The following is a 16,160-nucleotide window of genomic DNA, read 5'->3' on the forward strand; positions in this document are numbered from 1 at the left end:
GGGGTGTCACAGTAAAGGAAAGTCCACATTTTTTTGGGTGTCACAGTAAAGGAAAGTCCACATTTTTTTGGGTGTCACAGTAAAGGAAAGTCCACATTTTTTTGGGTGTCACAGTAAAGGAAAGTCCACATTTTTTTGGGTGTCACAGTAAAGGAAAGTCCACATTTTTTTGGGGTGTCACAGTAAAGGAGAGTCCACATTTTTTTGGGGTGTTACAGTGAAGGAAAGCCCACATTTTTTTTGGGTGTTACAGTGAAGGAAAGCCCACATTTTTTTTGGGTGTTACAGTGAAGGAAAGCCCACATTTTTTTTGGGTGTTACAGTAAAGGAAAGTCCACATTTTTTGGGGGGTGTCACAGTGAAGGAAAGTCCACATTTTTTTGGGTGTCACAGTAAAGGAAAGTCCACATTTTTTTGGGGTGTCACAGTAAAGGAAAGTCCACATTTTTTTGGGGTGTCACAGTAAAGGAAAGTCCACATTTTTTTTGGTGTCACAGTAAAGGAAAGTCCACATTTTTTTGGGTGTCACAGTAAAGGAAATTCCACATTTTTTTGGGGTGTCTGATAAAGGAAAGTCCACATTTTTGGGGTGTCACATTAAAGGAAAAGTCCACAATTTTTTGGGTGTCACAGTAAAGGAAAAGTCCACATTTTTTTTTGGTGTCACAGTAAAGGAAAAGTCCACATTTTTTTTTGGTGTCACAGTAAAGGAAAAGTCCACATTTTTTTTTGGTGTCACAGTAAAGGAAAGTCCACATTTTTTTGGGGTGTCACAGTAAAGGAAAGTCCACATTTTTTTGGGGGGGTGTCACAGTAAAGGAAATTCCACATTTTTTTGGGGTGTCACAGTAAAGGAAAGTCCACATTTTTTTTGGGTGTCACAGTAAAGGAAAGTCCACATTTTTTTGGGGTGTCACAGTAAAGGAAAGTCCACATTTTTTTGGGTGTCACAGTAAAGGAAAGTCCACATTTTTTTGGGGTGTCACAGTAAAGGAAAGTCCACATTTTTTTTGGGTGTCACAGTAAAGGAAAGTCCACATTTTTTGGGGGTGTCACAGTAAAGGAAAGTCCACATTTTTTTTGGGTGTTACAGTAAAGGAAAGCCCACATTTTTTGGGGGTGTCACAGTAAAGGAAAGTCCACATTTTTTGGGGGTGTCACAGTAAAGGAAAGTCCACATTTTTTGGGGGTGTCACAGTAAAGGAAAGTCCACATTTTTTGGGGGTGTCACAGTAAAGGAAAGTCCACATTTTTTTGGGTGTCACAGTAAAGGAAAGTCCACATTTTTTTGGGGTGTCACAGTAAAGGAAAGTCCACATTTTTTTGGGGGGTGTCACAGTAAAGGAAAGTCCACATTTTTTGGGGTGTCACAGTAAAGGAAAAGTCCACATTTTTTTGGGGTGTCACAGTAAAGGAAAGTCCACATTTTTTTGGGGGTGTCACAGTAAAGGAAAGTCCACATTTTTTTGGGTGTCACAGTAAAGGAAAGTCCACATTTTTTTGGGGTGTCACAGTAAAGGAAAGTCCACATTTTTTTTGGGTGTTACAGTAAAGGAAAAGTCCACATTTTTTGGGGGTGTTACAGTAAAGGAAAGTCCACATTTTTTTGGGTGTTACAGTAAAGGAAAAGTCCACATTTTTTGGGGGTGTTACAGTAAAGGAAAAGTCCACATTTTTTGGGGGTGTTACAGTAAAGGAAAAGTCCACATTTTTTTTGGGTGTTACAGTAAAGGAAAAGTCCACATTTTTTTTGGGTGTTACAGTAAAGGAAAAGTCCACATTTTTTGGGGGTGTTACAGTAAAGGAAAAGTCCACATTTTTTTGGGTGTTACAGTAAAGGAAAAGTCCACATTTTTTGGGGTGTTACAGTAAAGGAAAGTCCACATTTTTTTGGGTGTTACAGTGAAGGAAAGTCCACATTTTTTTGGGTGTTACAGTAAAGGAAAGTCCACATTTTTTGGGGGGTGTCACAGTATAGGAAAAGTCCACATTTTTGGGGGGGTGTCACAGTAAAGGAAAGTCCACATTTTTTTGGGTGTCACAGTAAAGGAAAGTCCACATTTTTTTTGGGTGTCACAGTATAGGAAAGTCCACATTTTTTTGGGTGTCACAGTAAAGGAGAGTCCACATTTTTTTGGGTGTCACAGTAAAGGAAAGCCCACATTTTTTTGGGTGTCACAGTAAAGGAAAAGTCCACATTTTTGGGGGGGCGTCACAGTAAAGGAAAGTCCACATTTTTTTGGGTGTCCCAGTAAAGGAAAGTCCACATTTTTTTTTGGTGTCACAGTAAACTCCACATTTTTTTTGGGTGTCACAGTAAAGGAAAAGTCCACATTTTTGGGGGGGTGTCACAGTAAAGGAAAGTCCACATTTTTTTGGGTGTCACAGTAAAGGAAAAGTCCACATTTTTGGGGGGGCGTCACAGTAAAGGAAAGTCCACATTTTTTGGGGGGGTGTCACAGTAAAGGAAAGTCCACATTTTTTTGGGGTGTCACAGTAAAGGAAAGTCCACATTTTTTTGGGGGGTGTCACAGTAAAGGAAAGTCCACATTTTTTTGGGGTGTCACAGTAAAGGAAAGTCCACAAGCTGAAGAAGAAAAAACGATGAGCAAAAGTGTGTGTGAAGATGCTGCCCTACAAGTATCTTTATGGATGAACACAGCCTTGACCACAGACCGAAGAAGAAGAAAAAACGATGAGCAAAAGAGTGTGTGAAGATGCTGCCCTACAAGTGTCTTATAGGATGATCACAGCCTTGACCACAGACCGAAGAAGAAGAAAAAACGATGAGCATAAGAGTGTGTGAAGATGCTGCCCTACAAGTGTCTTATAGGATGATCACAGCCTTGACCACAGACCGAAGAAGAAGAAAAAACGATGAGCAAAAGTGTGTGTGAAGATGCTGCCCTACAAGTGTCTTTAAGGTCGATCAACGCCTCAACTATATCATCATGACCGTCTCTTCCTCGGGCCAACACACGATCATCAAACGCAAGTACACAAGGATTGCAGTCGGATATTAAGTAACTATATTTGTCTGTTCCCCCTTTTTTATATTTATTTCCCTTACTTTACTGTTGCTGTCTCTTAATCCGGTAGCAGTGACGGGGCAAATTTGTGGCTTTCTCGTGTAGCAGCGATGGGCCAAATTTGTGGCTTTACCGTGTAGCAGCGATGGGCCAAATTTGTGGCTTTACCGTGTAGCAGCGATGGGCCAAATTTGTGGCTTTACCGTGTAGCAGCGATGGGCCAAATTTGTGCAAATTTGTGGCTTTACCGTGTAGCAGCGATGGGCCAAATTTGTGGCTTTACCGTGTAGCAGCGACGAGCCAAATTTGTGCCATGATATAAACCACACAATGCTTTGATATATATTATGAAATGGTTTGTGTGAGGTGTGATTTTTTCTCATTTTTCTCGCTTGGAGGGACCATTAAGAAACATGATCCCCGCTGCTACTGGGTTAAATTATTCTTATCTATGTTTGCTGATGGTGAAAGAAGGAAGAAAGGAAGGAAGAAAGGAAGGAAGGAAAGTAGATAGAAGGGTAGGGACTCATTCTATATCAATTTTTATACTCCCTCGATGCCCTTTCACGGATTTCAATAATAATAATAATAATGATAATGAATAATAATAATCTTCTATAACAATAATAATAATAATAATAATGATAGTGAATAATAATAATCTTCTACTATTAAACCTTCAAGTAAAATACGACTGTCTTCTTTTTACTCCTCCAACAGAAGGTCATCAGTGTATGTAACTAACTAACTATTTGAGTATTACAGTTAGAAATGGCGCCTTCTTTTAAGTCCACACAGACATAACTTAAGAAATCTGCATCTCAATTCTTTCTGTTTTCCTTGTGATATTTGTTAAGGAGGAGGAGGAAGAGGAGGAGGAGGAGGAGAAAGAGTTATGCAAGCAAACTAAATTAACAACACTAGATATGAGGAGGAGGAGGAGGAGGAGGAGGAGGAGGAGGTGCAGAAAGAGTTACACAAGCAAAATAAATTAACATCACTAGATATGAGGAGGAGGAAGAGGAAGAGGAGGAGGAGGAGGAGGAGGAGGCAAATGAGAAGATAGGGACAATAATAATAACAGAAAAAAGAGGAGGAGGAGGAGGAGGAGAGAAAGAAGGAAAAGGAGGAGGAGGAGGAGGAGGAGAGTAGGTACAATATCAACAACAGAAAGAAACAAAGGAGGAGGAGGAGGAGGAGACGAAGGAAGAAGAAGAGGAGGAATGAGGAGGAAGATGAAAAAAAACTTCGAAGAACCTAAAAAAAGAAAAAAAGAAAAGTGGAGGGCAGGGGGAGAGGGAAGGGAGAGACAACCACAAGAAGAACAAATAGAAAAAAAGACTGAAATAAAGTTATCTTAATCTCTATATCACATCTCTGCGGGTCCTTACTTTGCGCCAGAGGAGGTGACATGATGGGGGGGTACTGAGGCGGCGGGGGCTGGTAGGGCGGCCCGTAGGTCTGGGGCGGCGGGCCAGGCGGCGGTGGAACGTAGAATTGCGGGGGCCCCTGACCTTGTCCCTGCGAAGGAAAGAGACGCGTTAGGTGGTGATGATTGTGTAGGGGTGAGGGACGGTGAGGAAGGAAGGGAGACTGGGAGAAGGAAGGTAACAGAAGGAGAAGGAAAGAAGGTAGAAGAGGAAGGTGGGAGACTGGGAGAAGGAAGGTAACAGAAGGAGAAGGAAAGAAGGTAGAAGAGGAAGGTGGGAGACTGGGAGAAGGAAGGTAACAGAAGGAGAAGGAAAGAGGGTAGAAGAGGAAGGACGATAAGATAAGGAGCAGGAGAGGAAGGAAGGGAAGTTAGGAGAAAGAAAGGAAGGAAGGCAAGAGATGGAGAAAGAAAGGAAGGAAGATATGATAAGGAGGAGGAGAGGAAGGAAGGGAAGTTAGGAGGAGGAGGAGAGGAAGGAAGGGAAGTTAGGAGGAAGAGAGGAAGGAAGGGAAGTTAGAAGTAAGGAAGGAAGGAAAACATAGAGAAGAGAGGTGAGATAGGAAGGAGGAAAGGAACGATGAGAAGTTGGGAAGTAAGGAAGGAAGGAAGGGAAGTAGATAGAAGGAAGGGAAGTAGATAAAAGGGAGGGAAGGAAGGAAGGAATTAGGGAGTAAAAAAGGAAGGAAGGAGACAAGGAACGAAGGGAAGGTGGAAAGTAAGGAAGGATGGGAAAGGGGAGAAGAAGGAAGGGAGGGAAGGAAGGAAGGTAGGGAGTAAAGAAGAAATATGAAAGAAAGTAAGAAAGGGAGGGAGAGAGAAGTAAAGTAGAATAGGAAGGAGGGAAGGAAGGAATAGAGGAAGAAGGAAGGAAGACAGAATAGGAAGCAGGGAAGGAAGGAAAGAAGAAAGGATATAGAAGGCAGGGAAGTAAGGAAGAGAAGGAACGAAAGAAAGAAGTATGGAAGAAAGAAATTAAATAGAGAAAGAAGGAAGGAAGGTAAAGTAAGGAAAGGAAAAAAAGGAGAGAGGAAAGGAATGAAGATATAAAGAAAAAGAAAGAAAACGGCAGAGGGCGGTAAAAGGAAGGGGGGACTGATTAAGATTGATTTTCTGGACATTAGCATAAAACTCCACAATACACTATTCAGCTATATTCACTTAGTATATATAATAGCTTAACTAGGCCACAAGAGATCCTGAGAAAGAAAGGGAGAGAGGGAAGGAGGGAGGATGCATAAGGGAAAACACACAAGAGGTCATTCATTCACATAAGTTCTTACTCTCCTTCCTTCTTTAATATATCTTTCTTCCTTCCCTCCATCTCCTCTTCCTTTCCTCTCTTACTCTATCATAGGGAGAGAGGGAAGCAGGGAGAATGCATTAGGGAAACACACAAAAAAGGTCATATTTCACAGATTTCCTTACTCTCCTTCCTTCCTTCCTTCCCTCCCTTCTTTCTTTCCTTTCTATCATCCTTCCTACATTACATAACCATATTAACATCACCACTAATAATAATAATGTTGCTTCTAATCACCGCGTAGACTGAGGAATAAGGAAATACTCAGAACACTATTTTTTTAAGAATCTCAACCTATTTTTTCTTCCTTCCCCACGAAACATGAAGCATTCGACTGTCTGATATGTGTCCTGTGTGGCGTCAATGTGTGTCTCTGCTTGCTGCCCTGACAATGTTCCCCTAACCATGTTCTATTGTGTGAAATGCGTGCGCTCGCCTGTCAACCCACACGCCCGCACCAACACATACACACACACATACACATCTCTCTCTCTTTCTCTCTGCCACTTGAGGACGTAAACTATCAACAACAAAGAAGGTAAGAGCTGGTCACACACACACACACACACACACACACACACACACACACACACACACACACACACACGGACGTTGCAACACGGGTCTTCATGAATGGAGGCAACAGATCAACACACACGGTCACAAGAACAACATCAAGAACAAGAATTGCGATATGAAAAGGAAGAAGCAACACAGAGCAATACTGGAGGTCATGAATCAAGGTGCAACACAACAACAAATAGAACACAAAAGCAACACATCTATGAACAACACTGAATAATAAATGGAAGCAACGCAACATCAGACTCACCGCGAAGAAGAGAATGACAGCAACATTAGCAACACAAACAACACTCACTCCGCTCTCCCTTCCATCCCTCAGCCCCTCCCTTCCTTCCTCCCACAACATCAGGACAATGAATGAGGGCAAAACAACACACACACACAACACAGTATCACGAGAAATGAAGACATAGCATCACCAGCAACACACACAAACACACATTACACTCCTGCCTCCCTCTCCCTCCCTCAATGTGTCTTTTTAAAGCGAGGAATTTACGAGCACCTACTTCACTGACTGACTGGCTGACACACGCAACCCCCAACACCCACGAGTTCTACGGTTACATCAACATTCCTAACCATTATATACAAGCACTCACTACTACTACTACTACTACTACTACTACTACTAACCATCAGTCTCAGGGTTACTATTCGTCCATCACTTTGCTTGACCTTAATTACGAAGGGCACCGGCTCCCTCTTCACGTCTCCTCCTCCTCCTCCTCCACGTCCTCCTCCTGCTTCATCAAGTGCCAGTGGGTCTTGATTCCTTGCTTCCTGCCCCTCCCTGTCCACTACGACCTCTCTGGTGACCTTGTGTGGCACTGAGGATTTGCTTTCGACTTTTTCCTCGCCGTCTGTTGCTGGTGGTGGTGGTGATCTCACTGGGAAACTTAAACTGTTTTCCTTGTTAGATGGTGGCGCCTTGCTTTTTGCCTTTCCCTGTGGTGTTTCTGCTCTGTGTTCCTCATGCGTGGTGGTTGGTGCTGGCTGTGATGGTGGTGGTGGTGGTGATACGTGTTTCCTTCCCGTCTGCGTCACGTCACTCTTCTGCGTGTTGGCAGTGAAGGAGGTGGAGCTATTTTCTTCCTTGTTTTTGGTGGTGGTGGACGCATGATCTGTTTTCTCTTTTCTCGATGCTTTACTTTTCCTCTTTCTGGACGAAGATTCGACTTGAGAACCGCCTCTTTCTCCCTTCAATTGAAACGATGCTGCTGCTGCTGATAGTGATGACAGGGATGATGGTGATGATGGTCCGTTACGCTTCTCCTTCACTGACATCATAACTTCACCCTTTCCGTCAGCGCTGGTTGACATCACGGACACCTCAGGGCTTATTTCTTTACTGGGAGGCGTTATTCTGTCATCTTCTTTAGCTAACTTTGCTTTACTTGTCACGTCAGCGCTGGGTGAGTTAACAGACGAATCATGACTTTCTTCCCCGATAGATGTCACCACTACGCTCTCCTCCTTGCTGAGTAGCGGTGATGGCAGCGCGGTAGTCGAAGTCGTATGCAAACTATACCCAACATTCCCCTTTGTGTTGTGGGATGATGATTTTGTCGGGCTCTTATCCTTACTGGGGAATGATAAACGTCGCCTTTCTTCTTCTTTGGGCGATGGTGAGGTCAGGGGCAAAACGGGACTACAACTTTCCTTTGTGGTCTTTGTGGCGTGAGATGAAGCCTCTGGTGGGGGAGCCTCGGGCGGGGGGCCTTCACTGCCTCCCCTGCTGGGCGGTGAGGTCACGGGACTGTTGTTTTCATTGGGTGTCACGGAGGAGGCGGCGGCGGCACTGAGGTATGATATCACTGTGGTTGCATTCTTTTCCATGCCCGAGACCGAGGGAGGTTGAGCGACGGGGGTGGTGGAGGGAGAGGAGGCAGAAGAAGGGAAGGTGGAGGGAGTGAAGGAAGGGAAAGTGAAAGAAGTGGAGGTGTTAGTGGAGGTAGCAGAGGAGGAAGAAAGGGTGGTGGAGGAATGGAAAGACGAGGAAGAAAGGGAGTTAGTGGATGAAGAGGAGGAAGAAGTGGAGGTGATTGCAGTGGTCAAGTCTTCTACCCTTGTGCGAGGAGGAGGAGAAAGAAGAGGAGCCACAGAGGAGAGGGTGGGATGGAGGGGAGAGTCGGTGAAGGAAAGACGAAGAGGAGGCGTGGTGGAGGAAGAGGAGGAGGAGGTTGTGACGATGGAGTATGAAGAAACGGAAGACGAAGAGGATGAGGAGGATGAGGAGGGCGAGGACCGAGCAACACTCTCCTTATCCGTCAGTTTCCTCGTGTGTTCAACAGTACCACCTCTGTCCCTCTTTCCCAACACCTGCTCCTCCTCAACCTCCATCACCACCGCCTCGTTACCACCACCACCAGCGCCCCCTCGCCTAGACTGTCCTTTCCTTTCACTCATCGTTAATCACTACCGCACTTCTCTGTCTTCAAGTGTTTTTATCAGTCACACCAACTCGGCTCTGCGTGTGTGTGTTTAGATTTTTCTCTCGCGTACTTGCTCTCTCTCTCTCTCGCTTCAATCGTGAGTCACTTGTTGCATATTCTTTCTTCCATTGTTTATTATATGTATAGTGCGGTATCACGTGTGCTTATCTATGTGTATATAAATAATACTGATAGTGATTGAAAAGATAATGATGATAAGAATACGAGGAATGAAAAATGACGAATGGAAAAGATCAGAGGTGTCCATCAAACGAATATAATAATAATAATAATAATAATAATAATGTAATAATCAGCTGAGAGATCTTAAAATTAATGACTCCACACAAAGTAAAAAGAGCAAACACTTAAGTATTAAATAATAAACACAGCAACATGCGGTATTCACACACACACACACACACACACACACACACACACACACACACACACACACACACACTACGAGGTTCACAAACACTGGTAAAAATATGACAACAAACATCAACATTTCATCTGGCAGTGCTGTTACGTTGTCTTTTAAAACATCTGTATTTAGACATCTTGGTGAATAAAGGAATACTAAAGGGAGGAAAATAAGCAGCCGTAGGGAGGACTGAGTGACTGAATGATAATTATGTGAAGGGATGTTAGAAAATGGAAAGAATAAATAATGAGCGAAAGGAATGGAATGGTAGATGAAAACCGAAAGGAGAGAAAAAAATGGTAACTTGATAATGAAGTAAAATATGGTTGGAAATATGAAAAATGATGAAAAGAAACAAGAGAGTAACGGTGACTGTTGATAATGAGTACAATGAATTAAAAATGGTAAGAATTATGAAAAGATACACGAAAGAAATGATGAAAGGATAAGATGTAGATAATAGGGTAAAAAAACTGTAGGAAATTGTAAGAATGACGAAAAAATGAAATGAAAACAATGGCAGCCTAACTAAATAATGAACATGAGTGTTATGAAATGTTATGAAATGTTAGGAAATAAGAAGAATGATGAAAAGAAACACAGATGATAAAAAGGGTGATAATGAAGGAGATAAGATTGCATAAATAAGAATTATGACAAGATGGAACGAATAGAATCCATTAGATAGATAAGAATGTTACTAAGTGGTCAAGGGTGGCTGTCAAGGGTACGAACTAAGAAAAAAAAAAAAAGACTTGACTGGCAAAAACACGGTAATGATAATGAATGAAGAATAATGAAGCTATATACACAGCACTATATATTTTTTCCTCATTTTCCAGTATTTTCGTTTCAAATTATCACCCTGAAAAGCAACACGTCCCAACCCAACGACTCGAACAACCAGACTGACCTGTAAGCAACCTCCATTCCTTCTCTTGTATATTCACTTCCCATTTTCTTTGTTTCTCAGCTGAACAAACACTCCACGAAACTATCAATAGTTAAACTATCAATACTTAAACTATCAATACCTTAAACTATCAATACTTAAACTATAAATACCTTAGACTATCAATACCTTAGACTATCAATACCTTAGACTATCAATACCTTAGACTATCAATACCTTAGACTATCAATACCTTAAGACTCGTCAGCTTGAAACATCGAAACCTTCCCTTTTAGCTTCCCTTCTCTTTATGAAACTGGGCGAAACAGGGGTTGATGATCTCACTACTGAACGAGAAAACTGACTATGAAGAAACTATTAACATATTCTATACCTATAAGCTTGAATTATAACACTGAAAAGAATATATATACTTGTTAGTCCAACGAAACCTTCTCTTTTAGCTTTCCTTCTCTCGATGAAACTGAATGAAATACAGAGTTAGTATTCTCACTATTAAACGAGAAACTGCATACATTGAAACTATAAACACATTCAGTTCAACTCGAATCTAAATTAGAATGCTTGTTCAGTTATCCGGTCTTGAAACTGGATGAAAAAGGAGTGACTATTCTTCCAACCACTAACGAGAAACTGCACTCAAACTTTGAACTTATTCAGCTACTAATATATCACTGTGTTGTCTCTTACTTTCTTCCCTTTTTTCTCTTGTTCTTCCTCGCAATCTTGTTCTACCAATACCACCACTTCCGCCACTAATACTATACCTCTATGGGGCCTTAAACATTTCAATCCCCAAGCGCACACATTTAACAAGGCTTTCGTACGAGTTTTGGACATTTCCAGAGGTAGCTTTATGGCCCTGGTAGCAGTTTGATCCTTCTTCTGTACCATGAACGTGCAAAAAACATTCATGAAATCCGATTAATCTCCCTTTTGGCCTTTGGAAATAGATGACATTGAGATGGAAGCGTTTGAAAATACTCGTCTAGTTTTGCTTTCTCATCAGATCGAGCGGACCGTAGTAAAAAGATGAGCTTGTTAGTCATCCGGTTATCTTAAGTATAATTTCACTAGCGACAATAAACTAGCCAATAGGCATCTCTTTAATGGGCCAGGTGATAGATAGCCATTACGTCAACCCATAATTTTCCTATTAAGCGTTATTTTCGGCTATCAAGAAGAATTAATATTTATGGGTCCACGTCAGCGCTTTGGACACGTTTCTCAGTAATATGACTTTTTAATGGGTATATATTCCTTACCCTCACTACTACTGCTTCTACTACTACTACTACTACTACTACCATTACTACCACTACTACTACTACTACTACTACTACTACTACTGAAAATAAACCGTTGCATCCTGTGTTAAAATTAAGTACAGTATAAAAGCGAAGATAAAATATAGAAACGACAATGGTTAAGATAATAAAAAAAGTATATAAAAAAGATAAAAACGAAAAGAAAAAGAAATCGAAAATATATGAAGCAAAGGAAGGCAACGTAAGATTAGTGTGTGTGTGTGTGTGTGTGTGTGTGTGTGTGTGTGTGGTGCCAAAGACCGCGCCAACACCTGTTCGTCTGGCCTCGCGTACACCTGTCATTCCCTCCTCACCCCCCTCGCCCCCCCCCCCATGCCACGTGTCACGGCTTGCGGGTCCCAGCTGGCGACCAGACACCCCGACGCAAGGCGCACACACCTCGCCTCCACCCTGTCTGTCTGTGCCCGCTCCTGCCCCCCCTCCTCCCTCCCCCTGCACCACTACTGTTTGATGTCTATTCTCTATCTTGGCTTTCTCTTTCTTCCTTGCAATCTTGTCCTACCACCACTAAGACTGCTACTAATATATCGCTGTTGTTTCTACCTTTTCCCTGACTTTTTTTCTCTTCTTCCACTACTGTTTGATGTCTATTCTCTATCTTGGCTTTTTCTTTCTTACTTGCAATCTTGTCTTACTACCACTAAGACTGCTACTAATATATCGCTGTTGTTTCTACCTTTTCCCTGACTTTTTTTCTCTTCTTCCACTACTGTTTGATGTCTATTCTCTATCTTGGCTTTTTCTTTCTTACTTGCAATCTTGTCTCACTACCACTACTACTGGTACTAATATATCACTGTTGTTTCTACCTTTTTCCTGACTTTTTTTCTCTTCTTCCACTACTGTTTGATGTCTATTCTCTATCTTGGCTTTTTCTTTCTTACTTGCAATCTTGTCTTACTACCACTACGACTGCTACTAATATATCACTGTTGTTTCTACCTTTTTCCTGACTTTTTTTCTCTTCTTCCTCGCTATACTGTCCTACTACTACTACTATTACTACTGTTACTATTATTATTACTATTATTATTACTACTACTACTACTTCTACTATAAACCGCTATGAATATATGTCTATTTTGTCTCGACTTTTTTGTTTTCTTCCTTTCTCTTCTCCCCCACTTATATGCCACTCTGAATTTCTCCTATTCCTTGTCTTTTTCTTCTTTCTATCCTGTTCTATCTCTATCTCCTCTTCCCCTTTCTCCTCTTACTACTACTACTACTACTTCTACTACTACTACTACCACTACTATTGCTGCCACTGCTACCAAGATTACGCGTTCTTCCAATACCAGCTTACTATTGGTACTATCTTATCGAGTCTTCCCGTCTCATCCTCAGCACGCTAGCTTTTCTCTACCACCCGACGCTTGCTGTAACAGTTGTCTTCTGCTACTACTACAATAATAATGGTAATAATAATAATAATAGTAAATACAGTTCATGATATCACACACACACACACACACACACACACACAGACACACACATTCCTGTATTGATTTCATAAACTTACGACACTAGTTTTCGTTTCTACTTCACCTCTCTCTCTCTCTCTCTCTCTCTCTCTCTCTCTCTCTCTCTCTCTCTCTACTATGCACATAAATCAGAAATAACACATAACCAACGCTATACACCTGACTATAAAACAACATAACACGTACAAATTGGCGAGCTAATAACACGCTTCCCACCCACCCCATCACCACCCCATCACCACCCCATCACTCGTCTCCATTACAAACACTGATTAATACTCTTAAGCCCCACTAATGGCCCGCCCGCAGCCTTTTTTTGAAGCACTCCCACTTCACACACACACACACGCATACTGACGGCAAGGACAGTGATTACTCGGGAACTCTTTATCTGTGTTATCGTGAGGAAGAGGAGGAGGGAAGGCAAGGGAAGAGGAGGGAGGAGGAGGAGGAGCAGGTGAGGTACAGGGAGGGGAGGACATGGTGAACGTATCTTAGGTAGGGACACGTTTGCACTTTTGTGGATTTCAAACATATTGGTGCTGTTTTTGAGGACTTACTCACCTCCCTTAGGCCTGCCAGCTCTTCCCCTTCCTAGGCGCAGCGAAGCAAGGCAGGAGAGAGGTGGCAGAAGGTGTTATTTGGCCAATACAACGCCGGGGAGGTCAACGGAGCCCCGAAATTCACGCAAAAATGTGCCTCTCTGTCAACCACGAGACATGCGCGACCTCTAGCGGCTCTCTCTATCCCCCTCTCTCTCTCTCTCCCTCCCTCTCTCTCTTTCTCTCTCTCTGGGGAAATAGAGATATACTATAAACAGAGAGAGAGAGAGAGAGAGAGAGAGAGAGAGAGAGAGAGAGGGCGTAGTGGTATTGTGGGTGGGTCTCCATCTTGCGTTTGGCAGGCCAGCGCTTACTACAGGTCTTTAAGGGGGGGTTCCGGGGGGCATAGAGGGGGTTGGGGGGCACAGGGGGCTCCATGGGGGGTAGGTGGGAGGCGGGACATCGGGGGAAATGGACGATTTTCTGATACTAAACTTTCCCATGAGTTTCCCCTTAAATACACGCCGCTGAAGGAGCCCCGTTCGTAATGTATAAAGCGATTATTCACCGGGAAATGTGTGCTCGGGAGGAAATAACATGGAGAGTTCTGGAAAAGGGGGAGGGAGGGAGAGAGAGGCGGGAAGGGCGGGCGGGAGAGAGGCGGGTAGGGCGGGCGGGAGAGAGAGGCGGGTAGGGAGAGCAAGCCACGTCATCACTACACTGCCGGCCCCGCCACGCATTCCTCCTCCTCTTACCATTATTATTTATTGTGCCTGAACCGAGCCACACACAAGACTGGATTTACTTCGCAGTGAGGCCTCGCGGGGGGTCGACGGTTGCCACGCGTTCCCCGCCCTCCCAGAAACCCACAAAAATCTTGCCGCCAAAAACCGCGAAACTTGAAACCGCCCCTTGGAACTGAATGGCAATATATATTCGCGAAATCAATGACAGCAGGAAACAACCACCACTTAAAACCGGCACCCCTGACAGCCCAATCCGTCCCTAACCCCATAGCAAAACGGTGGATTCCAAAACTAAAACAAAACCACTCCAAGCTCGTAAATTACTACCCCCAGTGAAGAATGTCCATCACAAAGTTTGTAAGGATATTGATTGTGACGTACGAGAGTTTTTCCACGCGGAGTGCCAGTGCCAGCCAGACCCGTCACCCACTCCCGTCAGTGCCACGCGGGCCGTCATGCAGGGAGGCAGGCGCGCAGGTCATGGCTTAAGGGGCGTGTTAGTCTGCATAAGCGATCATGTTAGCGGCGCCCAGCATGCAGTGTGATGGAAGCCTTACCCCTGCCCGATGAGGACGAGCTTAGGGCTGTGATGAAGCCCTTGAAGCGGCGGATAGCGGGCGTTCATGACGAGCTTCCTCCCTTCCTTCCTTGCTCCTACTTATATAAACTGATCGCTTTTTATGGCTTTTTTCGAACTCTATTTATTTTTACGTGGAAATAATTACACGATTCACGGTATTGATAAAACACTGGCAATAATAAAAGTAATATTAATAGTAATAAGAATGAGAGAGAGAGAGAGAGAGAAAAAAAAATATTGCAATCACCATCACCACCGTCATACCATTAACACTATTACCGTCATGACCACCGCCTCTCTCTCTCTCTCTCTCTCTCTCTCTCTCTCTCTCTCTCGATACACATATGCATTGAGTAAATACATTAATATTTACACCCCTACCAACATCACCACCACCATCGCCACCACCACCGCATCTTGAGATAATAGAAGCCCTTAAACATTGCTCCATTATGTCTTGACCTTGAGAGAGAGAGAGAGAGAGAGAGAGAGAGAGAGAGAGAGAGTTAAATATATTCTATCTCTGTCGGTTACTTTGACATCTTTACCTGACATCTTGAGCCAAATTTAACGTTGCTACTACTACTACTACTACTACTACTACCACTACCACTACTACTACCACAACTACTACTACTACTACTATTACTACCATTATTATTCTCTCTCTCTTCCACAACATACATATGGCAACGTTTTTCGAGGCAACGTTTTCAAGCGGCAACGTTGCAGAGGCCCCGTCAAAAGCGTAACGTACGGAGAACAGATTTAGCCAACGTTGTCTTGTTTTAGCCGCGCCCCGTTCCGCCCTCCTGGCATGACGGCGGGAGAGGAGGAGGAGGAGGAGGAGGGAGGGAACTGGGTTAACTAAAGCTGCACTCTACTAGCAATATTCGAAGAGTACCCTCCCTCCTCCCTCTCCGTTTTCCCTCCCTCCTCTCTCTCTCTCTGTGTGTCTCCCTCCCTGCTTGCTTGCCTGCCTGCCGCCCCCTCTCTCTCTCTCTCTCTCTCACCGCCCCGAGTCCAAAGCGTCCAATCGTACTGAAAAATGTAATTAAAAAGGGCCACGAGAGAGAGAGAGAGAGAGAGAGAGAGAGAGGGGGGGGTATAGTGTACGAGTATAAGTTCTTCCTTCCCTTGCTCTCTCTCTCTCTCTCTCTCTCTCTCTCTCTCTCCTGAGTCGTAGATCCTCCCTGGCACACACACACACACACACACATCTTGCCTTACCTTCCTTCCCTTGCTGTATAATATTTTACATTTCTTTTTTCCGGATTTACATCTTTTCTCTATATTTTGTTTTATTATCCCTCGCATTTTACATTTTCTCTATCCTTCGCTGTTATTATCATATTTTCA

General features: G+C 43.3%; 1 protein-coding gene across 7 annotated transcripts in view; it reads right to left on the reverse strand.

The window, feature by feature from the left end:
- The window catches only part of LOC126985044 (fibronectin type-III domain-containing protein 3a-like), a 127,943-nt gene that overhangs the window by 17,177 nt on the left and 94,606 nt on the right, over window positions 1-16,160 (reverse strand). For 2 of the 7 annotated variants that reach the window (XM_050839312.1, XM_050839313.1), the window contains exon 3: window positions 4,421-4,550. In XM_050839312.1, coding sequence (XP_050695269.1) covers window positions 4,421-4,550 — 130 coding nt within the window. Of the gene's footprint in view, window positions 1-4,420; window positions 4,551-6,982; window positions 9,009-13,212; window positions 13,269-13,497; window positions 13,643-16,160 lie in introns of those variants that run through there. The other 5 variants (XM_050839308.1, XM_050839314.1, XM_050839311.1 and 2 more) reach the window with 5 other exon arrangements.

Source organism: Eriocheir sinensis, chromosome 58 (genome assembly GCF_024679095.1).
Source record: "Eriocheir sinensis breed Jianghai 21 chromosome 58, ASM2467909v1, whole genome shotgun sequence".
In the NCBI taxonomy this organism is placed as follows: domain Eukaryota; kingdom Metazoa; phylum Arthropoda; class Malacostraca; order Decapoda; family Varunidae; genus Eriocheir; species Eriocheir sinensis.